At 39.4% G+C, this 26,804-nt stretch overlaps 1 protein-coding gene across 3 annotated transcripts in view; it reads right to left on the reverse strand.

The window, feature by feature from the left end:
• tubgcp6 (tubulin, gamma complex associated protein 6) overlaps window positions 1–26,804 on the reverse strand; it is a 56,850-nt gene that overhangs the window by 9,390 nt on the left and 20,656 nt on the right. For 2 of the 3 annotated variants that reach the window (XM_041796437.1, XM_041796439.1), the window contains exons 13-20: window positions 26,361–26,449; window positions 25,668–25,783; window positions 22,200–22,338; window positions 21,977–22,075; window positions 18,839–20,480; window positions 13,149–13,310; window positions 6,085–6,253; window positions 5,181–5,322 (exon numbers count right to left, since the gene is read on the reverse strand). In XM_041796437.1, the coding sequence (XP_041652371.1) occupies window positions 5,181–5,322; window positions 6,085–6,253; window positions 13,149–13,310; window positions 18,839–20,480; window positions 21,977–22,075; window positions 22,200–22,338; window positions 25,668–25,783; window positions 26,361–26,449 (2,558 nt within the window). Of the gene's footprint in view, window positions 1–5,180; window positions 5,323–6,084; window positions 6,254–8,884; window positions 9,140–13,148; window positions 13,311–18,838; window positions 20,481–21,976; window positions 22,076–22,199; window positions 22,339–25,667; window positions 25,784–26,360; window positions 26,450–26,804 lie in introns of those variants that run through there. The other variant, XM_041796440.1, reaches the window with a different exon arrangement.

Genomic DNA, 26,804 nt, shown 5'->3' on the forward strand with positions numbered 1-26,804 from the left:
ATGAAATGAACACAATGAACACTATGATCTGTCACACAAAGTGATTCAGATTTTGTGGCTTTATTCATTGCAAAACTGAGAAGTATGGTCTTTTATTAACAGTATTCTTTGACCTTTTTTTTCAAAGAAAAAAAGAAAATCATGGACTTATGCTGGAGTGACTCAAAGTTTGTGTGCACTGCTGAATGAACAGCATTTATGAACACATTCTACAGCATATTTCTAAAATCATATGTGCCGTGATCCCCAGTATTAAAGTTAATTGAGCCACTCAACCAACTGGGGTAGTGCAAAATTGTCTAATTTCATTGGTCAAGACTTCATGCATTTGAATAAACAAAATGAGGAGAAAAGAGTAGCCTATTTAAACATATTTCTAAAACGGTATGATTGCTATGAATATCTTTATGTTCTTTAATAACTACTTTCAGCATACTCATAGAGACCAGTAGCTAAACTGTCCTTCAAATCCCTAGGAAGATGCTAAGACACAATGGTATAGAGTAGTGTTTCCCAACCATTTCTCCTTGGAGCCCCCCCTACATGTACCTAAGAAAAGCAGAGCCCACCCAGGACCCAGGAGAGAAGAAAAAGTGACATATTGCCGCCAAAAGTCAACATAGGTTTTAACCATTTCACTGATAAAACCCTAAAAAAAAGGCCTGTGCATGCTTTTCTTATCAGAGGACTTTTGCATTAACTACTAGTTACTGCTTTTTCATGGTTTTAGACTACTGTAATGCACTCCTCATCAGGATCCTTGGCAAGAGCATCCAGAGATTACAGTATATCCAAAACAGTGCTGCCAGGATCCTGATGAGGGTCCACAAACATGAACACATCAGCCCCATTCAAAAATCTCTTCACTGGCTCCCCGTCCCATACAGAATTGAGTACAAGGTCTTTCTCCTCACCCATTAGTGCACTCACAGACATGGCCCCCCAATACCTCAAGGAACTCCTCACCCCCAAGACCTCCTCATGCACCCTCGGTTCTGCAACCAAAAAACACCCTCCAAGTCCCCAGAACCAAGCTCCGCAGTATGGGTGATTGGGCCTTCTGCTCTGCAGCTCCAAGGCTGTGGAACGCCCTCCCTGACAACCTGAGGGCCCCACAAACTGCAGATGCTTTTAAACGAGACCTAAAAACCTATCTTTTTACTAAAGCTTTTTGCTAAATGTCTTTCATAGGTTCTCCTCTTAATCGTTAATTATATCGTATTACTCTTCTGTTCTGTAGCACTTTGAGATTGCTGAAATGGAAAGTGCAATACAAATAAAACTTATCATTATTATTATTATTATTGTTATTATTTGCAAATCTAATTTTGGCAGCCTCAGAGCAGACAAAGGCTTGCAGAACATAGCATTTTTGCAAAAAATAAGGACAAAACAAAAAAAAAAAAAAAAAAGCAAGAAAACTAATAAAAATCAAACTAAATTGAAAGTGAAATCAAAATACGAGTAAAAACTCATGAAAAAGTCAGAATGTTTTTAACCTTGGTTGTGCCTGTTTGTCAGGAGGCCTCAGATTCCAGCTCTGTTTTCTAGGCTGATTGAAAGTTAGTTTGAGAGAAGCAGATTGGCCTAAAAGACAACTTCAATAACCAAACTGGTGACATAATTCTAACTTTGGCATGAATCAGTGCAGCACTGGAATGGGTTTTTTGCCTTGTCACTGTCTGAGTCTGTAGGCATTTTCTTTTCTGTTCACTCATCCTTAAAACACTGTCATATTCCATACCACGGCCTATTACATGTTCATTTTATGCCCTATTTCCCGTTTTGTAGATTCCTATATAATAGAGAACAGATTTAAGGTGTTTTAACATCGTCTCAATGCTCTTGTCATTTTCTTTATCCTTTCCCCACAGCAAACTGACCGTCTTCAAATTAATCTGACCTCTTCCCATGGACTGATATGATGATAGTTACAGTTCATGTCCACTGAACACAACAGTGCAGCTGAAGACTCACCCCAGTTTACTCTGTATGGTGCTGCTTGGAACATGTATGTACATTTAACAAGAAAAGACCAGGCAGCATCTCTTTTTATCTACATGGATTATTTTGGCATAACCAGAAAAGCAATGAAAATGGTGAATTACTGTATAGGTGGCACTGGATAACAGAAGAACTACAAGTTCACATGGAAAAAGTATGTCAACAGCAGTATTTGCCTTGTGGGGTTGATTTATCTTTGACATGATTCCATGACTTTCTTGCTTCTACTACAGGTGAGTACATGAGGAAATTAAAAGGTTGATGTTTGCGACAAAGGATGTTTGGTTTCATGTACAATGTCTGTGGTTTTCCACCTCAAAAGTGAACTTTTCTATGTCAGTGGCATGTAGCAGCTCTGTGGCCCTCTGGCCTCCCAGTAATCTATTGCTCATGTAACAGGATGAAACATAATGTTGTGATGATTTACTTTCAGTAGTCACTGCATTGTGTTGTATTGTATTTTAAAGTTGCCCAGATGCTTTGCATGTTTCCCACCTGTTTGGATTGATCTACTTTATGTGAATTCAGAACAATAGGTAACTAGCGGACATGGTCAATACGTCTCGAGCGAAATTGGTTGCTTTTATGATGCAAACCTTAAAGGGGACATATTATGCAAAAATCACTTTTTCAGGCTTTTCTAACACAAATGTGTGTCCCTGGCCAGTCCACAATCCCTTCAAGTACCAGAAAAATCCATTCCCTCCCCTCCTCCACCTTTCAGAAAATGTGTGCTGAAACACGCCGTTCTCAGATTTTACATCTAGTGACCTCACCAGGAGCCTAAGCACCCGCCCCCAGGTTTGGTTGGCCCTCCCCCACTTGGAGGAAAGTTCCGCCCTGTTTCTAATATCACGAGTGCTGCATCCATTTCCTGAGAGGGGTGTGGTCTGGGGTGGAGTAAGACAGCTAATTACCATTTAAAGCCAGACACAGAAACAACTCATTCTGAGAAGGGCTGAAAGAGAGGGGTCTTTAGACATGCAAAAATCCAATACTGGAGTGTTTTTTCAGAAACAATCTTCACAGGCATGTTTTGGGGACCTCTGAGAACAATATAAAGTTGTCTTAGAAGGGTAAAATATGTCCCCTTTAAGGGTTCAGTAATTTAAAGGTCACATATTTTATCATTTTAAGACAAGTCTATATTGGTCTGAGTTTTCCCCAAAACATGCCTGTGAAGTTTGTTCCTGAAGAAACACTTCAGTACTGGATTTTGGCATGTCTGAAAACCCCTCTGTTTCAGCCCTGCTCAGAACGAGATGTTTCTGTGTTTGTGGCTTTAAATGTTAATGAGCTATCTGACTCCACCCCTGACTCCTCCCCTCTCAGGAAATGGATGTGGCTCAATGGATATGGTTCTCCTAATCCTCATCTCAGCTGGCAGCAAACCTGTGTGGTGTTCCGTTCCGCTGGCGGAAGGCTGAACTTTCTTCCAAGTGGCTGGCCAACCAAACCTGAGGGCGGGGCTAACTCCCCACATGACATCATGAGGAGAAAATCTGAGGACAGAATGGAACGGAACACCACACAGGTTTGTGCAAGCTTTTTCTTTTTCTTCTTGCTTTATCAAAATCCCACATAAAAACAGGGATATACCATTTGGTTAATCAACCGTATGGAAGTATATTTTTCAAGATAAGCCAGCAGCAGAGCTTGGCTGCTGTCTCCTCTTAACCTTGAATGTGTAGTGAGGCCGCAACACCAGTTGGTCGGCATGGTTAGTCCACCAGGGTCTTAATTCGAGCTGTGTCCCTATCAACCACCTGCTCTTTACAGTAACCCTTTATTCTCCAAAACAACAGTGCGCTATCAAGCATGAGCAGTCCATTGCTATGCGCAACTGGCTAATCAGAATCATGTATTGAACACGTGTTTTATAAATATGGATAACTACCCCTGTGTCTACACCTGTTGATTCAATTTTACTTTCAATGTTTTTCTTGCAAACAAACACCACAGGTAGCTGATTACAATGATTAGCCTGTTTTCTGGTTGAAGGTGTGCTAATCAGTGGAATCAGCTGGTAAAGTGTTTGACTGGAACAAAAACCTTCTGTCTCATGGGCTTCATTTGACAGATGTACATGGATGTCTCTGCACAACAGCACCAAGGTGTTAGTAGAGGCTGTGCTTGTTATTTTACAGCAGGAAACCTGGGCTTGACAGGAGTAGTGAAGGAGGTGAGGCATTACGTGTTACGAAATAAGCACAAAGACAGCAGATATAAAAGATACTCAAGAGGGTATGGCAGCTACAGTGTATATTTTGTAATACTATTGTGAAAACAATATGAGAATGTGAAAGGGGCTGCCTGCAGACAAGAACCTAAAGAGAATTATCCCCAGAACCTGTAGCTCCCCTTAGCTTTATAATGAGTGTCACCTCATTATTTAGCTGCCAGGCCTGCAGCTTTACTGTTTCTATACACTCTCACTGCTCTCATTGCATCATTTAAAGCTGCATTTGGTTTTAATGAAAAAAGTTACTGGAGAAACTGAAACTACCTACAGATCTCCACACGGCCACTGCGAACAGAACAAAGGAATATTTAGCAGCTGTAGAGATTTCCCTCAACAGGTGGTTGAGATGAAATTGAATCAAGTGAATAGTATTGGACTGACATTCATGCATAGCCATAAATATGGTTCCAAATGGATTATAGTGTGTTAATAATAACATTGCCTGCCCACAGAACTGGCTGGGCCCCTGAAAAACCCGGTGAATGGGCCCTCCCCAGCTGGGATTTATTGATGTTATCAGTCTATGTATGTTGGATGAGTAGGACTGGATCTCACGTCCTTGCTAATAGTAACCTCATTTTAGAGCAAAGTATTACAAGCTAACATTTCTGTTTCTGCCCATTCTTCCACATTTTTCAACTTTTAAACCATTATTGTATTTTTAGCAAATCTTTGCCACTTCTTGCCCATTTTAGCCACTTTAAATGATAATTGGAATTTTTTTTTTTTACCAATTTTTGCAACTGTTGACCATTTTCTAATACTTTTTAACCCTTTGATATGTACTTAGCTGCCCATTCTTGCCACTGTTTTGCCATTTTTAATGGTCATTGATTTTACTTTTGCTGCCCATTTTTGCCACTTTTAACCACTTGTCACTCCTTTTTCAACCCTTTCAGTCTATTTCTGCCCTTCTTTTCTAAAAGAGCTTCACCTTTTCAAACAGCAGATCACTGAGGGACTGAGCAAACTCCCCGTCCTCCATCAGCAGGAAGTGCCGCAGTGCTTCAAAGTGTCTTTCCACCCCCAACTCCACAAAGAAGTAGTCCACCACAGCCTTGTTCACCAATGACACACTGGGGGAAAGGTGGAGGAGAGAGAATGGCCAAGATTAGGAGGAGAAAGTTTTGGAAGAGAAAATCAGGACTGAAATGATGCTGACTTGCACATTTGATTCACATTATAAGAATAATAGACATCAGCTCCGGAAGAAGCTTAGGGAATATACTATTTTTACTTTCAAGACTTTGTCCTTTGTCCCATTAAGTTAAACTATTCATAACCAATTCCCTTTAAATCATAGTGGATTGAGGGAAGGTTGTCTTAAGCGGAAAAATCAGCAGGGAGAAGCAAAAACAGAAAATCTGAAGGCAAGCTGCATTGCATCATCTTAGCATGGCATACAAATGTTTTGCTAAAAATGTATTGCTATGGATTCCAGCACTAAATATATGACAACCTCTCTTTGTGCAGAAAAGGATTGGGAATCCATTTCTCTACGCAGGTTAAACTGCACAGTGTGCAGAAACATTGTATGCAAAGACTGACAAGCTTGTCTGGAGTTCTGATGGAATGTGAAAGAGAAAAAGGATCCAACAAAAATGGAAAGTAATAAGAATTTAAATTATTCCTCCAGTGAAGAATGTGCACTCAACTACAGTTTAAGTTGCCTGATGTAGCAGAAAAATGAAAAAGCTACAAAAAAACCCTCTGACCGGTATTTCTCTTCAGAATTACCTTTCTCAGATTTACTTGCAATGTGCTTTCAAATGTGATGTTTTCCACTAACTCAGAGCAGACCCTTTCCTCCTGCAGTTTTCTGTCAGGTGAACACTCACTGTGTGATGAGCGGAGCGGTGACAGAGTGTTTTATCAGAACTGGCAGGGAGACCATCTCGCTGAGTTGGACAGCAGTGGTGTCTGTGGCTCTGCGGAGCGTGGGGTCCATCGGGAGGCCCCAGGGGCCCCGAGTTACCTGCTTCAGCAGTTGACACTCAGGGGACGAAGCTGTGTGAGAGGGAAGATGACAGGCACATTGCTGAATACATATCACTTTCACGACTGCAGAAAACTGTGTTGTATTACAAAGTGGGAAGGAAAAAAAGGCAAGCAGAAAAAAAAAGTCAGACAGTCGGACAAAAATGTGTGAATCATAAAGCAGAGCTAAAGCAAATAGTTGGAAGACAAGAAAAAAAAAACGACACCACAAAACAAGCAGGTTTGATCATTTTATCACCTTACTAATCTAACAAAAAGGACACCAACTGTTTTAACTGCTCCATTTATTATTCTTTAAAGGTACATTAAATAGAATTTATGCACTGAAATGCCTACATTAAAGACCCTGTAAAGTGAAATCCAAAATTTGTGTCTTAACACACTAGACATGTTGGAAAATAGTTGTTTTAAACATGTGAAAACACTGAGATCTGCATGTGACTGAATTCTGGATGTAGACCATTAGAAAGTTTTTCACCTCTTTCCTGACCTGGTTTAATGTGGGCAGGGCCAATATATGGGCTCATGATGTCAAGAGCCCACAGTGGAGATTGACCCCCACCTTTAACACTACCATATAAAATCACAGAGCAGTTCATCTCAGTACAGTCTATTGTTAGCTGATGTAACTGCTTTTATTGAAAGTTAACAGTTAGTTAAATGCTGTTTTCTGTTCACTGTGAGGTAAATTTGACAAATCTATTGGCCACAGTGGTCTATGGATCATTTGAAGTATCATAACAGAGATTTGAGCCAGAAAATGGACTTTGTCTCTTCTTCTAAGGTCAACAAAAGGTCAAGAGGCAGGCTAATGGCGTGAGTGTTTTCCTCAATTCAGATTGTAGCATTTCTTTAAATTGAGAGGATCCTATTTCTCCTGAGTGGGCATGGCTTCAGCTCATTCAACAGACAAACCCACACCATCCTGGAGCAGATTTTACTGCCTCATTTTTCATGATTTTGAAGCTTAATTTTGTAAACCTAGAGATGTTTTGTTTGATCATAATTTGACCTGGGGATTCATAACACAGTGACCTGTCACAACAAATCTAAATATGAATTTATTTTCACTTTACAGGGTCTTTAAGTAAAAAGTGACAACTCTTTCATCATATATTTTTAAGCTGAGGTCTTACACGTCCTTAAACACTTCCAACAGTTTTCAAAGCCAAAGAAAGCCTTAATTTTGATAGTTGTTAATGGGGCGTGTCATGGCAGAGACATCGTGAGAAACACAATTTGTTTACCATTGACATGAAGTGAAGCAGTACTTGCTACTGATAGCTGCTGTTCTGCTATTGCCTCTCATTCTTGTTGCAAAACTGATCGCCCAATCTAACCTCAGTATTGTGGAACTCCATCCCTCCTGTAAGGTTATAGACCTGCAAGGCATTTCAGTAATTCTGCTTTCATGGATACAGTTCATATAATTAGGTAGAAAAGCTGAAAAGTGGCCTTCCTGGTCTGTGCCGTCAGGAGTGCGAACCAGGAAGGCCACTTTGAAAATTATTTTGGTCTTTCCTGTTAAACCAGCAGTGTTAATCTGACGTCACAGGACTATTACAGCTATTTAACAATTTGTTGTCATTAGACACCTTGTCATCTTAGTGTTATTTATCCGTATGGTTGATCTGCTGGAATTTTAGGTCTAATTTTCCTTTAAGGTAAGGGGAAGGAGAAAGGAGTGAGTTTAAGCTAATATTAATCACTATCTGATGCTTGTTGTAACTACTGTAATAGTTTAGCTTCATCTTGTGTCTTTTTATTAACATACCATTACGACTCCAAACATTTCTATAGATGGATAGATAGTCGTTTATTGTCACTGCACTGTAAAAAACAAACAATCAAAATTTCATTTGGCAGTCTCCTCTGTAGCAGCAAATACAGTTGTCCAAGCAGTGGTTAGAAATCCGCAGCCTCACATCATCCATGCCGCTGGCATGGGAGCAGGCATCTAGGAGAAAGGAGTTTGGTATGACAGGTTTCTGTGGGACTGCTCTTAGCCTAGCCTGCAGCCTGGATTTCAACATACAGTGCTTACCAAATTTATTAGACCACCTGTCTCAGAGACCATCCAGCATCATGAAGTGCTTTAATGCGGACTCTTTCATTTTCAGTGAGCTCTCCACGTTTTACCATTTTGAACAGGAATGAGGAATTTCAAACTGAATTAATCTTTTTATACCCAAATTTGAGCTGGCTCACTGGGCTTCTCTGAGAAGTCAGAAATTAATCAAGCATAACATTCAACCACTAAAACTCATTTTTCTGTTCAGGAATGCAAGTAAATAACTATAATTTGACATATTAATCAAGAAATTATAATGTGCTTTACTATTTTTCATTTTCTTGTAAATCAGTAAATTTGAAAATTCATGGATAACAATAATAATTATATTTTAGCATTAAAAATATCATTTTGGTCGAAGAGCTTCTACATATTGGTGTATTAACCATTGCAGATACATAAAAAATGATTTTGGATTTACCAGTTTTTACCAATGCTGTTAATCTAGGGCAGCTGTGGCATAAACCTTACTTTGGGTGGTGGTCTAATATATTTGTTAAGCACTGTATGTTGTCAACTTAATTGTGAAAAACACTACAAGTCCAAGATATAACTCAAGAGTGCATCTTTCTTGCTGCCATCTGCTCTGGGTGGTCCGGCAACAGTATGGATCTATAATCTATAAACAGATTTAATCAGCTGATAACCTGAACTGACAACAGTGAACATTACCAAGATGTAGTTATTAAAAATACGCCACTTTTCACCAGAAATAACGCCGCTTACTGTTGACTCCATAGGGGTTCCTGTCAGTAGACTGCTCTTTCTGCCACTCAAGGGAACTGCACTGCCTCGTGGTGCCTGGGATGTCACATGAATACCCTCTATATACAGCGGAGATGTGCAGAACTGAGAAGCATGTCCCTTTTTTTTATCGTTTATAGTAAGAACTGCCTACAAACTCTGCATTTAATGATATTAGACAGGTCATGTTTTTGACTTCTGGTTGAATGAAGGACAAACATTACATCAAAACAAGTGAGCTTTTAAATATTCTGAATAAGTATTATGTGATACAAACAAAATTAGCTATAAATTATTAAAATAAATACAAAACAGGTTGCAAATATATGCTTGTTAGAAATAAAAACAACACAGAACTACATGTCTTTTAACATCACAAATAACTTACCAGTTGCCAGCACATCCAAAAGGGTGACTCTGTTTAATAGCACAATCTATCTAGTTGTTCCATTTAATTTGCTCACCCTCCCCTATATATATTGTAACGCTCTAAATAATTAGGGCTCCTGACTTTGATCAGTAGTGTGGAAGATGTATTCGGATGACTAGATTCTGATCGATTTCATGGAGACCCTGAAAGCTGGCATGAATAACAACATGACTGAACTACACACATAAATAGGAAATAAAAAAACAAGATATTACTTCAATATGCCATGATGCATCCTACACAAAAAATAAACCAGGCTTAATACCCTCATGAAATATCACTGCTCTTTATGCAACCCCTGTGCCTGCTGAAGGAGTAAATATTTAACAGCCTCTGGAAATGCATCACTCCTGAACATGTTTTAATTTACATGAAATAAGCTCTGCCAGGGTGAAAGCAAGGTGTATCATTTTCATTCATGCATTCTGACATGATGTTCTGCTGTGTTTCAAAAGGTGTTTCATTTCTCATTAAGCTGTTTGGGAGACATCAGGGAGTAAACAGGATGCACATACTGAACAACTCATCTCTGACTGGGTAGATATGCACATATTCTTCAAATTAAAACTTTAGACTACTTCTTAAATTGGAAAAACTTCAGACTCTAAAGCCAATAAATGAGAAGGCTGTTCATTCTGAGAGTTGTACTGTTGGCTATAAATCTTCTTAGCGATTAAGTAACTGGTTAAGGTTTGTTTTAGGTGCACAAGATAAAGAGTCTTATCTAAACTCTGTTCACAAAAAGGCAGCAAAGGAAGGCAGATTTTTTTAACTGTAGCACTTTGGGGTATTTTGTTCGAAATTGGTGCAATATATATGGCTCAAAAAAAATTATCATCCACAATATAGCACCAACTTTTCTTTGGATGTGCTGCGATTGAGCCCAAGTTCATTGATGCGTTAAGCTTTAAATTAATATCTACTGAGATGGCCCTATAAATCATGACACACTATCTTACAGAAAAAATGCAATGTTGAGGTAAAACAGCTCTACTATAACTAGATTCTAGTTTACTTTGTGATACCATTAGCCATAGTTTGTAATGGTTTGCTCAGTAACTGTTCTTATCTAATTACAATTCTTTAGAACCTGAATCCACAGCTACCATTTTTGTTGCGTTGGCAGCACTTATTTCTAAAACAAGACCAATGTGTTTCTATGTCTGCTGGTTTCATCACCACACACCACTCAGTGGTGCACTATGTTCTTCAGTGTCACTTCTCCTTCATTGACCAATCAAAATTAAGAGAAGGCAGGACTCAACCAAAAATGGCAGAGAAAAATACGAATTTGACTTGGCTTTTCAGGGGTGTAATTTTCAGATATACAGCTGATGCGACTTCGAGGGCAGAATTAGTTTAGATTGGTGATATTTCCTTGAATAAAGAAAAGCAAACAGCTAATAAATGAGCTACTCAGCAAAACAACCTCATGGATACTACCAAAGAAAGCAGATGTTGTAAGTTAATATCAAACACCGATGAGAAGCGCTCTAAAACTGAGGTTGTAGGCATGAACAGCACATAAAGTATCATCTATGGACACAGCCATATTTCGTTTAACTGTGGAGTACCTCAAGGTTCTATTCTGGATCCTCATCTGTTTTTTTTTCCTTTGCAGTATTTTGGCAGATTTTTTGTATATATTTTTTCCCGAATTGCTATTTAAAGTAATTTATATGTACCTATAGATGGAGGGGAGAAGTTATCTGCTTTTTTCAGCAAGAACTGTAGTCAAGCTTATATCCAAGAGTAAACTGAGGTCTGTAAGTTTTGAAGCTTCATTCAAGCATACAGGAATAGCAGTCTCTCAAGAGCAACAGCACAATGTCGAGGTAGGATAACAAATTCCATACTCTAAATTGACTGTTTTGTTGCCTGACATAGTTGCCAAAATTAAAATACTTTAGTTTGTAGTATTTTCCATGCCTTAAAGAAAAATACTTGTGCATTGTTTTAGGATGGAAGAGGTCGACTGAGAACTTAAAACCAGGCTTGCAAAGCTGATGGATTGGCCAGGTTCCATGTCTGTCATCAAGCAAATCCATCTTATAAAGCTCCAGGTGCCAGGTCTAGAATAGACCAGACCAATTAGCGTCATTTGGGGAGAAAGAGAGATGTGCGTGGTTAAATGGTTAAACTGGTTTTATCAAATTAGCCGGTGCAAAATTTACAAATCAGTTAAACTAATTATCCATCATTTTTTATAAACACAGACTTGAAATCCCAATCCATAATGCTATTTCAAAATGTAATGAACCTTCCACCACTAGATGCCGTTGTTGCTTAATTTAATGGTCATTGCCGTCCTGTCTGAGCTTTCCCTCGGCACTTCACCAGACGTAAACATGACAAGCTCAGTAGTAGCTTAGTGGTTAGCGTGTAGTAGGAACAGCACGGTATGACAGTTTTTAAGTGGTAAATGGAAATACAGTGATATGTAGGCTGTCGAATGTTGAACTCATGTGTAACTACTCAACTGAAGTGAAAAGAGACCACATATCAAACGCAAAGAGGAATGAAGGCTGGCGGAGCTAGCTTTTAATGTTAGCCGTGCAAATGAGCACTTAGCCGAATGGGGAAACAGACATTTAGGAACATGCTTAACAGCTACATGCAAGGTTTAGTTGTGCTGCAAGCCATTAGTAATGGCTGCCATCTGTGTTTCAGTTAGCTCGGATGTAGCTTCAGTGTAGAGGCAGTTTTTTATCTGAGACAATTTTTCTTTGTTCAAAGAAAAGCAAAGAACCACTGAAAGTTTTTCTTGGCAGAAAATGTATTTGTGCCCAAAGGCTTTAGTTTGTGAGGTTTTGTTGCATTGTAAGCTAGTTATACAATGGCTGCCGGTGAAGGGATTAGCTTGTATTTAGCTACAGCAGCAGTTTAATCCAAACTAGACCACATTTCTTTATTAAAAGAAGAGCAAAGAATGGCACTGAACATGATTTGGTTCAAAGAATCAATCCTCCGATTGAGATTGATTCTCATTTCTAACTTTCAATACTGATTTATGTAATCCAGGAATCAATCTTTATATATGGGCCTGCTTCATTTCCTGATGGCTCCTTTGGTGACCAATCTTACATTGCTCATGCAGCTTGAAACTTCACCTTCGCCTCTAAAAGTCTTTAGATTCAGATTGAAGGTTTAAATTTTACTCCCAGTCATTTTATTTTGGATATCTGATGTCCTTTATCAATGTGAACAGGATATGCATAAGCAAGATGTGTCACATGGATGTCAAATATAATGTATATACTGCTAGTTTGAGGTCCTTTTTTAATGTGACCCTAGATATTTCTAATAATGTGCCTGCTTCTTTGTACTGTTTCCAACTTTTGAGAATCTCTTTAATACTGAAGCAAAACAGGTTTTGCAACTAAAACATCCCTACATGAATCGTGAATCAAAAACAACGCAACTCAACTCAACTCAAGGTTTTATCATCAGGAAGTATAACCCACCCAAACTCAAGAAAATGGTAATCCTCAGAATAGCCAAAAACAACATCTCTCTTTTAACTGTTTCAACAAAAACTCACCTCACTGTGTTAAGAATAGAAAACCTTGCAGCCTAAGCTCCTTTATTAAAAAGCTCACATACCCTCACTGTCCAAAGATTAATGTTTCCTTTTGCACACTGGTGTGTATTCAACTTACCCATTAGGTTGTAGCAGTCCTCATAGTGCTCCACCTGGTACTGAGCAGAAAGAGCCAAAAGGTATTCCTGCTCGGACTTCTCTCCAGGGGACAGGCCGTAGCCTGCTGCCCAGGACCCCATGCTCTCTGGCAGCTGCTCACCAGAACTATCCAACTTAGCACCTGAAGCAAGATATTAACAACATTTTAACAAAGGAAAGAAAAAGCTCAACACGGAGAGAAATGAAAAGAAGGTCAAAATTGGGCATTTTAAAACTCTTGATGTTAAAATATAATAACTCTGATTTCTAAGGCTGAAGGGGCTGTAGTTTGGTATGTGATTAGCATACAGACATTACTGAACTGCTTGAAACCTTCAGTCTTATAACTGCTCCTGCCTGAGAAACCAAACAATAGGAACGTTTACATGGACCACTTGTAATCAGAATTAATGCCTGATCGGAATGAAAATGGTTCATATACACACTCCATTCGGAATGAAATCTTCCGATCCGGTGCATTTGGAATGGAATTTCATTCCGAACAAGAGGGGTGGTTTATGTCAATCCTCATCCGGATCCGCATCCATGGAAACACTTGACCTGATCACCTCTTCCCGTTAGGGGGGGTTTTGTCTTACTGTGCATGTCGGCCCCACGTGACATGCTTTGTTATTTTCCCCCTTTGAATGGACTGCAGCAGTATGTACGGCTGAGCTTGCTGCTTTAACAGGAGAAGCACCAAAAGCATCAGAACTGTCTACAGCACATAACAAAGGTCTGTTTCTACATACAATGAAGTAGAAATAAAGATAATATCAAGTACGAACACGAGTGAGTATACAAACCAATATTTTCGCGTGGGGATGAGTTGAAAAAATGAGTGAGCCATCTGACGGTGTAAAGCAGGGTTCCTTACTTTTATCCCAAAATATTTCAAGGTCAGAAAGCCAAGGGCCAGACATTGGATTTTTTTTCCACGCATAACACCATTAAAATGTGTTGGATGCTCGAAGATATAATCTAAACAGGGCAGACATAAATATGCTGTCCTTGTATCACATAGCAATTTTTTAATATTTTTAAACGTCTTTAGGACCCACTGGTGCTAAATTTACAGGACTGGAATATTCATTGTAAATATACACTCAACACGACTGTTTATGGCTTTAAAACCGCAACCTGCTGTCCACAAAATCTGATCTGACCCAGAGATTATTTCACCTGGGATCAGTGCATAGAGTCCAGAGAGAGAGGAAGATCCTGAGGAGATTTGGCCTGGACTGCTGCGCTCCCTTACTGCTCATAGAGCTACAACCCTTACCTACTGAGTGAAAACTTGACTTTAAGGCACATATGAGCCTACAGTCGTTCTTCTGCATATCGGTTCTATTCAAGTCCCCCTTACACCCCTGCATGCGTGATGAACTGACCCATCTCCGTGCGTAATTTTGGATGCCTTTCAGCGCTGCACCAAATACACAGGACAGCCTGTGTACAGATTAGGATTAAATTTTTAGTTACAAAGATTTTTTTTTTTTTTACAGTTATGAGAGGAATTTTTACAATTTGATGAGACCTAGAGTTAAATACACCACAGGATTTATAAACAATGTCCCATTTAATGTAAGTGATCAAGACCATAATTGCACTTCTTGTTGACATTAAATTAAATTGTATGTAAATAAATTTGGTTGGTTAGTTCGGCATTACATATTTTTATAATGAGGGGTTAAATCAGGCTGACATTGAACTTGGTCACTCACCAAAGCTAGATATGATGTCTGTGTTTGGGGCCGACAGACTATTACGCAAGGAAAGTATTTGCTATCATGAGAGCGGCTGTTTTAATCCCCCACAGAGATAGAGGTGACGCTGCAGTTGCGCTGCTGTGCACTCTGCTGTGCACTCTGCTGTGCACTCTGCTGTGCACTCTGCTGTGCATCTTTTTACGATGTTCTTCCCCGCTCTAAAGAGGGCTTAATGTATCATATCCAACTCATTTATTGCATCGTATTATGACCTTTCTTTGCTATATTCATAGATAGATCGTGATATATTAGTTAAATTTTGTATTTGAAATACGTAAATATTGAAAATTAATATTTTAAAAATCCATCTTTTTCCCCAAACGTCTTGCGGGCCAGATGACACCTGCTGGCACTGGACCTAGCCTGCAGGCCATCATTTGGGGATGGCTAGTGTAAAGTCGCGGCGGTTTGTTTACAGGTGCAGAAGAAGAATTTCTTCTTCTACAGCAAATTGTCAGTAGATTTAACCAGTGGGATGAAACAGCCCATGTCAGAAAATTTGTATTCAGATCAGATTGAGATGCATGAGCATGCGTATCTGAACTGGAGTGTATCTTCCAGAGTCCATATGTACGATGTTTTAATCTCTGATCTGAATGAATTTAATCTGATTGTGAAAAAAAAATGCTCATGTAACCACAGCTAATAACGCAAGATGTCAATAAAGAAGAAGAAGTGACCCAAAACAGATTTTTGCTCATGTGACTCATATCTGATATTTTTCTGATAGTGTAAACAGCAAAATTCACATTGAATCAGTTATTTTCATATCAAATCCAGTCAACTTTAATGTGGTATAAAATCAGATACATATCTGACCTTTTGGAGTTTGACCACAGTGTGTACAGCTCAACAAAAAGAAATCAGATCTCAGAAATTAGAATTGAGCATTAAGGCCTGCAGTGTGAACATAGCCATGGAGGAGTCAGCCAGTGGGAAAAAGTAGTCAGCTATAGGGGGTCTCCACATTAAGACTTTAGGGACAGGGTTGACACAGACAAACAAGCTTCCCCTAACAAGGTTTTTGGAGTTCAAGCAGAACCAACAGACGTACCTGAAGCTTTTTATATTCTCATTTCTTAAACTTTAAAGTGTATTCTAAAGGGCTGAAGTTTTATGGTCAGTTTTTAAGTCTCTGTTATGGCCAAAGGATTTTTATTTTGAAATGAAAAATCCAAAATCAATAAACAAGCTTCAACAAGTTTCCTGATTGTCCATTAAAACTAGGAATGTGAAACACAAAAAAACAAGCCCTTGGCCCTTTCAGGAAGTTCAATATTAAATTGAGAATCAGAAAACGATAAATGAAAAACAAACAGCTTTTCATTTTTAATCTTTACTTCTTCAAATTTCTTGTTTTCCATTTCTCATTTCCATTTTCAAATTAGGTAAGAATAAATACAAAACCTTTTCTTTTTTTTAATCTTAGGATTTTATTCTATGTTCATTTCCTTCACAGCACCAGCCTCAGGTCACACAAAAATCAAAAGCAGAAAAATGCTAAAGCCCTCTTGATCTGTTTTTTGATGTTTCTTTTTTTGATCCAAACATAATAAAACAAGAAAAGAATGAACATTTTTAAATTCATTCCTTTCTTTTTGGAAAAATCGAAGAGGAGAAACAGAAAACAAAAACAAGAGCCGATGTGAAAACTGTATGTTTTCATAAATCATTTTTTTGATCCTTGATTTAATATGAAAGTGACTCAACTTGCCAAAGGCATTTTTCTATGTGGTGTGCTTCCCTATTTTCAAATGGTAATAGGAACGGGCTTGTTTCCTGATTTTGGCCTAAAAATAAACAAACTTTTTTGTCTTGAACAGCAACCAGTTTAAATTCTTGCACCTGAGGAGAATTTATTTTTGTGTTATTTTCAGCAATCTCACAGGATTGTCTCAAGGAAGCACCTGAGACGATCCTGTTGTGTAATTAGGAGAATTAATTTAAATTTAACAGTGTCAGCTCTTTAAAAAGGGGGGCAGATATTCATTTAATGCACTACACAAAGCTTACTGCCTGCCAGCAAGTTGTCCCAGAACTCTTTGTGGTTCTCTTAAAGGCTTGTAAAGTTTTGAACATGAACCAAAAAGCACCAAGATTGGGAATTGATCCTGTGACCACTGCCTCCATATATGGGGGCCTGCTTTACCAGCTCAGCTAAACTGGCCCCCAGTGTCACAGTATTTTGTTACCTACTGTTAATGCGCACAATCAAAGTTTATTAACACAATGTTACAAAATCAGACTTTTTAAAATTGTTCATGTAAACAGTACCCACACATAAAGAGAACAAAATCTAAAAGATATCACTTCAACAAATGCCAAAAGTTCCAACTAGGTGCTTTAATAGGTAGATCAGTGGTTCTCAACTGGTGGATCAGGACCCAAACGCTTGTTGAAAGTTTTCGCCCACCAGCAGCGTTCTCAACACACTGGTGATAGCAGCGGTTGCTGAAAGTATGTGATCGAGGGAAAGTCAGTCTCCTTCCAACCAACACTCTGAAATCTCTGAATTTGTGAATTTAAATATTTGAATTTGTACATTTGTGAATCTTTGACATTGTGATGTGCTTTGGCAATGAAAGTGATGGATCTCCATGCCAAGAGCCATTTAAATTTTAGAAAAAAACTGAATTGAATTGAATTGAAAGACGATATCCACTTCTCCAATCCACTCTCGGCTGTGAGGATGGATTTCAGACAGAGACTACACCAGGGCAGGCCCTTTGTCTTAATTTGCACACTACGTCTGCATTTTTATCTGTATAAAATGGCCATATGAGATCGTTTACCACTCTCATCTTGTTATAGCTGAAGCTGTGCAGTTGTCTCTACAGACTCTACTGATCAACAGAGAGGGAAAAGTCCACTGCTGCATGTCCCCTTTCATACACTGATTGAAGCTCAACAACTCTCAATAGATTTATAATGAAAATACAGGCTGTCTGAACTAGACGTGATTCAAGCAGGAATACTGCTCTCTTAATGCCCCCCCCCCAATTCTTTCTTATCATGAGGCTCCTCATCACAAGAGCGCCTGTTGAGATTAAACTTTACTCTAACCCCTCCATTTATCAAAATCAAGATTGCAATGAATCAAAAATAATGTAACTTCATCACACGCCTCAGATTTAACCTCATTTAAATCCCATAATGTACAACAAAACTACAAATTAACTATATGCAACATTAATAGGCCACTATGTTAAGTATGAAGGGCTGATATAGAGAGGAAGTGTCTGTTCAATTTCACATGTGAGTGAATATGTTAAAGAAAAAAAATTTTAAATGGGAAAACAGGCCAAAAATTTTGATAATGGTTATGAAAGGTTGCAGAAAAAGAACATATTGTTGGTTTCAAGTGATCAGAGGGCATGAGGAAATGTTTGGTACATAAATTGTCTTCTGTTATAAAATCAATATAATTTACTACATATGTCCATATTATATTCCAAATTTAAAGGTCATTAGGGTAATCAATTTCAAGTAATTAGACCACATTTAAAATGTTACTGAAGTGAACCGAGGTCTTTGTTCCTTTTATTAAAATATTTTTTTCTTTTATTAAAAACAGAAAACTTTCAGTCACTGAACTGCAAACTTTTTCATTAAACAAATTTAAGTGGTTGGAAATATTTTTAAAATGTGGGTAGTGATTTCTTTTAAGGAGGTAGTGATGGGTCCTGATGCCTGACCAGTTGAGAATCACTAGGGCAGATTACGCCAATGCCTCCGAAATTATTAGGAACTACTGGTACGAATCTAGAAAACTTTATATTTTTATTTTATCATATTTGTCACCTACATTGTTGCGGTTTTCAAGTTAAAGCAATGAAAACAAAGTCATCTTTTCCAAAGTGGCTGAATTTTAGGAAACAAATCATTAGATATTATTCCTCACCTTTAGCGTCTTCATTAGCCTCTGTCTTCTGCTGATTTTCACTGCTTTTGCCCTTCACCACGCATCCTACTCCAAGTGAAGAATCTGATGAGTGGCCATATGTGCTTCCTGGCAGTGCAGAGGCCTGAGGCTCTGTCCCGAGCACCACACAACCCACACCCAGCTTCGAGTCTGAGGAGTGGCCATAAGCGCTGCCAGGTAATGGTGATGGAAGGGAGTCAGCTTTGGACACAACACATCCAACACCTAAACTAGAGTCTGAAGAATGGCCATGAGCACTACCAGGTAGAGGAGAGCGTTTGGGTTCGTCTCCTGAAACTACACATCCAATCTGCAAAGTTGAGTCTGAGGAATGGCCGTAAGAGCTTCCTGGTAAGGCGGACAAGGCGGGTTCATTTCCAGACACCACACATCCTGGTTGAAGAACGCAATCCGAGGCATGCCCGTGTTTACTCCAGCGAGGTCTATCTTCAGTTATGTTTGACACAAACTCGCCTACTTTTATATTAGCATCAGAGGAGTGGCCATGGATGCTGGGGGAGGGAAGAGGAGCAACCACATCTGAAACATGCTCACCCACTTTGAAGTGAGAATCTGAGGCATGACCATGGATGTTTGGAGTAGGGAGAGGAGAGACAAAATCTGAAATATTTTCTCCAACTTTAATGTGAGAATCAGAGGAGTGGCCGTGAATGCTGGGGGAGGATGAAGGAGCTTCCATGTCTGAAACATGTTCTCCAATCTTGATGTGAGCATCTGAGGAATGACCGTGGGTGTTGGGAGAAGGAAGAGGAGCAGTTACATCCGATACAAACTGTCCAACCTTTATGTGAGCATCAGAGGAATGCCTTTGGTTGCTAGGTGACGGCTGCGTGGTTGCAGTATCTGGCACCAGCTCACTATCTTTTAGGTCTGCACTGGAGACATCAATGTTTGGCAAAGGAACATTTTTACTGATTTGATCTTGAGCAACTGAGCAATCTGTATCAACAACTTCTTTGGTTTTCTCCTCTTCACCGGCTTCTACTATACTTTCAGAGTTCCCTGTTTCAGTCTTCTCTTCTGTCCTAGACGTATCCTCCTCCTGCTTGGAATCCATCTCTGAGCCACTACCATCTACTAGCTGTACTGAAGATTGAGAGGGATGTCCATAAACGCTTGCTGTAGGTTTATTTTGAGGCTCCTCTAAGGTGTATTGACCTAAAGGAAAACTTGATTTGGTGGCTTGGCCAAAGGGGCTTGCTTTGGGGGCACTTTCTTGAACTTCAGACACATTCTCTCTTGTTGGGATGTGGGAAAAGGAAGGGTGGTCAGGCTGGACTGCAGGTCCCCATCGAGGACGCGGCTGGGCGGAGACTTTGCCAGCTATACCCTCAAGTGGACTAAAGGGGGTGCTGAAGTCATAGTTGACCAACTGTGCAGAAGGGCACACTTCAGGTAGATCAGATCCTATTTCTTGTAGAGCTGCATCCACCTGCTGACTTGGTGATTTGGGCAGAAAATCATTGATGTCAATGTTCTCAGAGATGAGGGCGGGGTCTGCTGTCGGAGAGGGTGAAGATGGAGGAGATGGTGGTGACACACGATCAGGTTCTTGGAGCTCTGATGGCTGCAGTTTAGACGGATCCTGTGAGGGAGATTCCTGTAAAGTAGATATGAGAGTGCATGAGAGACAAAATTGGGCCCAAAAATTCCAGCCCAACCCTACCCCTGTGCATGTTTTCTTCGAGCCTGGCCCAGCCAACCTCATACACATTCAAACCTGGCTTTTTAAGAAAGTTGGCTCAGAACAAACCGAGCAGTGAAGATGAGGAATGGACACGCAGATAGCACTGTTTACTAAACGCACAGTGCTTATAGGCAAGCTTCAGTCTGTTAACAGACGGCTACAGTTGCACTGCTCATCACTCACTTCACTGGTAAACTGAGTGGTATTAGAAAAGATGATAAACTGAAATATTTGCTTCGTTTTCCTCCACCTGTGCGTAATTGTTTGCTGTGCTCTCTCTCCCGCTCTTGTCCCCTACTGCACTATTTTACTGTGTGCTTGCTGAGTGGATCCAGCTGGCCACACCACTTATTACAGCTTTCTCAACCATTATATCAAAAACATAAATTTAAAGAAAACAGTAATATAAAGTTTTATGAATATACTGCAGGAGTGTAGATTTCAAAACAAGAAAATGTCTTGTAATTTGTGCACTGGCTCTGCACCAAGGGCAGTTATTACAAGAAAAAAGAACTCAAATATCGAGGGTAAAATAAAGTTATGCTGTGATGTCTAAGAGGACATCTTTGTCTCCTTTCTAGCCCAACCTGGCCTGGGCTCAAAGAGAGGATCAGGGATCATTGCTCAACCTGGTTTTGGTCTGCACATTGGGCTGGTCTTGGGCGAGTTCAAATTACATGCATGCTTTCAGACCCTACTTAGACCATTTTAAATCAAGGGAAATGCCAACACAACACCAATTCTGGCAAAGGTACAAAGAAAACAATGGAAAATTGCATAGAATTAAAACCCAAACCTAATTATACCATTAGAAATTAAAATACTACTGGCTACATAACTTGGTCTAATAATAAGCAAATATTATAATGATACAGCTTTATCATATGCACTGAAATTGGTACATTATGTGAAAGACCAGAAAGTCCCACTTTCTTTTATATTAGTTTGTTGTTACTTTTTGTTTGGAAATCACAGCACTTAGAGGCAACATATATTGTCAGTCTGGTCTGCATTCATATATGGCCTTTCCTGTGTGTAAAGATCCAACATAAGTCTCCATATTGCTGCTTACAAATGCAGAGGGGCTAACCACATCCAGTAAATAAATTGTCCAGAAAGTGCTTTGAAAATGGGCTTGGTGTGAAAAAAAGGGTTTTGTTTTAATCATATTTCCTTTATTGAATCCTATTTAAGAATATTAAGACCATAAAGATTAAATTAGAGTACTTTCATGGCAAATCAAAGACTTTTAAGACCCTTAATAGAGAATACTAATTTTAAGGCTTTTAAAAAGGCTTTGAAGACCCTGTGAGTACCCTGAATTAGGACATCTACAGAGCACAGTTTGAGGGAACATGATGAAGTGGGAAGAAACAGGGATCCATGCTAAAAAAACTGTGTTGTCATACCAGTGCTGGATGCAGAGCAGCCTGTTGTGCTGACTGAACAGATGGTCGTACTTCCATGGGAGGTCTCTCCTGGCCTAAAGGATATTTCTGCAGCATTGCCTGGGAAGAAGTCATGTGAGCATTTGTTCAGATTACCACCCTTTTGTAACATAATTAAAATCTCTGTTATCATCATTTCCTTGTTCTCCGTGTTTTTGATGCCAGGTAGTTATTTATCACAAACCTGTGTCTGCTGCCTGTCTTGCATGAAGAACTGAGCCCGGGCTTCCTCAAGTCTCATTCGCTGCACCCGCCACATGGCCCGCCTCTCTCTGCGAGCTGCCTCCTCTGACAGACGGCTGTACTGAGCAATCAGCTCCTTCCTACAGTGTGAGTGGAGTAGAGGACATGTTCTAAGCTGAGGGTTCTGTCTAGAGTCTCCTAAACTTAATGCTTGTCTAAGAATATAAAGCAGAGCTGCATCTTACAATGCTGTGAATTCTTGATTACTATGCAGACTATGTTTGTAGATTATCAATGGTGGCAATAATGGAGAAATGCAAGACACAATATCAAAGTCAGATGTCTTCAAATCATTTTTCTTGTTCAGCTAACAGATCCTAAAGGCATTCACTTTATAATCATAGATGGCTGAAAAAAAACACTGAAAATAATGAAAATCAATACACACATAGACCGAAGATGTTGCTATTTTTATTTTAACAAAAAGACTCCAAGGATAAGTTGATTATTTATAAATGTTGAATGTCATTGGTTTAGCCAGTTGACTGAATGTTGCAGCTTTGGTGTTGTCGAGACAGGATACAACGGTGCTGAGGATTAAATATGAAAGTTTCTGTTTATGCAAATGTGATTTCACTCCAAGGTCATTCAATCATGAGGTAGCTGAAACTGCTTCTTATGAATACCTACTTCATAACAACAACAAACTCTGCCATTAAATACTTTTCCTAAATGTCTGGCAGATTTTTCAGTGACTATAGTTATTAACATAGTTATCGAGCGTTTTTATTTCATTTGCAAAATTAAATTACTCAGGAATCTTTTTTTTTCCCACTACTTAAAGGTCACGCCTTAAGTAGGAGTCTATGCACAGCACAGGAAAGGACAGCAAAATGTATGTTTCTCACTTGTTTCCTAGTAGCAGGAAAGCAAATGTCAAAAGAGTCAAATTTAGTGAATTTCTTTAAACTGAGAAGTCAGCCTGAAGCAAAGAGGTGTAAAGCTGTTTCAGTTTCATGACCTATAAAGTTAAAAAATCTGTTTGAGAGCTGTTTTGGCCAGAAAGGTAAGCACGTTTTTCTATGTTGATAAGAAACGTGTGCTGCTGATTTGTAGCGCTGATAGTTCATTAGAAGTGTGACAAGTATTATAATTGGTTTAACAAGTGGGCAAGTGGTTTAAAGGTGTCCGAGTAATTTGCTAGGCTAAGGCTTAAATAATTATTTTAAGCCCCCTGGTGTACAGGTCAGCTTTTGTGTTGTGGAACGTGAAAGTGTTGATGTTTGTCCTGAAAAATAAGCATGGGTTCATGCAGCGCTGTTCATGGGGCTGAAACAGAGCAGACTGACAGCTGTCAAATGAAGAGAGAGCACATACGGGGCTTTTGCATTACATGGTGCGGCTCGGTACAGTGCAGGGATTTACTTTTTCACCACAGCTGAGCTACCCCTTTGAGGGCACGTCTAGGGCTGATGACACGGCGTTCTGAGCCCTCCTTGATATCTCTACATTGTCTGATTTGATTGACTTTAGATCATTTTAAAGCAAAAATCAAAACGTAGACCGACAACGCTGCATGCTGCTCTTTTCACATTTTCTCTCTCTCTTTCTCTCTCTCTCTCTTTCTTTCCGTAATCAATAAACAAACAATAATTTACACTTATCATCAAAAGGAGAGAATTTTCCTGCATAGAAGTTAAAGAACAGTCTTCTGATCATTGATTTATGGGTCTCTAGATGGCAGAACGGCATGCTTTACTAGTACCAATTAAACAATTAAAGACTGACACTGTAATGGGCTTTTTGTTATAAGTAGGTGTCGAAAAAGTTGGATTCTTGGATCCGCACTTGGTCCGTCCTGATTTTGCTTGAGAACTCCAACTGCGCACAACTATCGGAACATAGCATGAGCCCATAAATCTTAAGTTTTGGTCGTGTGTCATAAATGTTTTAGTCGTACAGTAAATGCTGACATTAGACCACCACTGTTGCAGAGTTTGACAGCTGGAGCAGAGGCAGGAATAAAACGTTTCTCCCCATGGGGTGATAAGTTATCATGAAGGGGGAATATCAATAGCAGAAGGGGTAAATCCACCTGACGAATCGCACCCTGTGAACCGCTTTGATGTCAGTGCGGTGGGCTTGGAGGTGGGGCTGGCTCGCCTGAGCATGGCTTGGCACAGCTTGGCTCAGCCAAACTGGTGATGGAAAAGCAAATCGGCGCGGCTTTGTTTGGCTTTGCGCAGCCAAAAGTCATTGTGGTAGCCCAAATAGAGAGATGTACATGTCAATGCTTCTTCCCTGCTCATTTTGAGCAGATATTATAATTGGTCCATCTGTGTCCACTGAGCATTAAGTGGCATTTTATCTCCCTCTGATCACTTGAACAGCACTTGGTCTGTGTTTTGTGTCATCAAGATTTATGCATTTAACACACACTCTAACTAATAAACTTCAATGAGTGAGGCATATTCTTCCTTTACCTTCTGATGACTCCATGACTTCATCGCCACTTGTCCTAGTATTTTTTTTTTTTCTTTTTATGGCTGTTTAGGACTAACATCATTGTGCAATGTACAAAGTCTCTTAAAAAAGGTAGAAATAAGGTCTCTGTGATATTATTTTTCGATACTCTATTTTAAACAGCTATTTCCTTTTCCCCAGGCTCACGTTTTCTTCCATTTACCAGCTTACTATTTGTCTTTATTATACTGGATGACATAAGAGAACAATGCCATGGGTCAGACCCAAACCCGGGCTGTCTGCCTTAAGGACTACAGCCTCTGCACATAGGGTGAGTTAATCAACTTCTATGCCACTGGTGCCTCCATTGTATTCTGCATTATTGTACTTTTTTTAATTCTTTCATTTCATGGCATAAAACCTGACTTCCAGCACTACCTTGTTTTAAATTTGGGATGGGAGTGTTTTAGTAATGTAGAATAAAATGGAAACTGAAAGTAGATTAGACAACAGGCTATTGATATTCCTTATATCTTTGGAACATTATGCTCTAAACAGTTTGTTTTTTGTTATCTAAAAAGATTAAGAGAGATACTCATGAAAAAAACATTTATTTTAAAATTGCAACAAATAAATCTGCCTGCCAGGAATTTTGAAGAAAGCTGTTATGAAATAATGACATTAAAGCTCTGAGAGCTTGGTGCTTACTTAAAAGTTAACTTTGTTGAGCAAAACTTAGTATCATAGAAATCAGCATGCACTTTGTTTGCACTACAAGCTCTGATCATAGCTGTGCAAGCTGTGGCATCACATGTTTGCTCCAGTGGCACTAAAATCCAGCCCAAAGTTATAAGATGGAAATAATAGACACAGATGGAACTGATGTCCCATCATGCTCGCTTTGAGTCAGTTAATAGATTCATTATCAAATCAGATCTAAACAGAGATTAATCAGTCATCAATAAAGCATTTACATCTGTAGTAGCGGCTGTGAAATCAGTCAGACCTGGCTCTCTGCTCCAGCTGCTCCTCCAGGGCTTGCAGTCTTTTCTCTCGATCCCTCACCTCTCTGGCAAAGCTAAAGTCATCCTCCTCCTGCTTCTTCTTGGCTACACTCCGCCACTGATGGAAAAATGACACACACACAAGCACACATATACCAATGCCTCCATCTTCTAAAACGGGCACCAAAGCACCAGATGTTTGTTTACATAACATAAAGCGGCTATAATTGATTTTCTAGTAATAAACATGTATGCTTATTAACGATAAGCTCATCTTGACTTTAAGTAGCTTATAGCCAGTTTCAGCCTTTTTGTGTTGCTATCTAAAAAGCCTTAAATCCTTTTGTACACTCCCTGCTCAGTACCAACCAGCCGACAGACACATTGTACAGCTACCTTGAGAAAAAAGTGCAGCATTTAGCACCTGAAGAGCAGACATTTTCCCTCAGGAGTTGTTTGAAACATCATGTAGCATTTCCAGTTTTGACATTTGATTGCCATCGAAACACACAAAATAATCTGACACTTCTTTGTTTTGGCCTCTCTCCTACAAACATGTCATCTTTCCTCACTCTGACAGGCACATGCTCAAGCTTTCGCTGGTTAACACATACAAGAAGACACACTTTAAAACCTGTTACTCTCATTCACGCAACATGTTTTACTCTTTTTTCTCTCTTGTCACACTTTGCTACCTCCTGCTCCTGCTCCAGGTGCTGTTTCAGCTCTTCAAAACGCTCCCTCTTCTTGGCCTCTTCAGCCAGACGCTGTGACACCTGCCGCCCTGCAGGAGTGTGGAGAGATAACAGAGGGCTGATTACACTCCCCAACACAGAGAAGAGCATAACATCTTGGACACAACATCACCATCTGCCTCAAAGAGAAACATAAAAAAATGCTAATGCTAAGAGTTGCAAAGAGGAGATTTTCTTCCATCGATTTCGAACTTTTCCATGTGTCTTTTGAAGTGCTAAATGATGTCAAGAGTTTGCTATGCTCTGTAAAAGCTGATTGGATTTTGCAGCACATAATACAAGATGATGTACAAAGTATTCCTCCTTATGATTGCCCCTGTGCTACTCTGCTGCTCTCCAGAGAGGAATAAATGCAGCCAAAGGAAACTCAAGCTGTCAAGAGTC

Source organism: Cheilinus undulatus, linkage group 9 (genome assembly GCF_018320785.1).
Source record: "Cheilinus undulatus linkage group 9, ASM1832078v1, whole genome shotgun sequence".
NCBI lineage: Eukaryota > Metazoa > Chordata > Actinopteri > Labriformes > Labridae > Cheilinus > Cheilinus undulatus.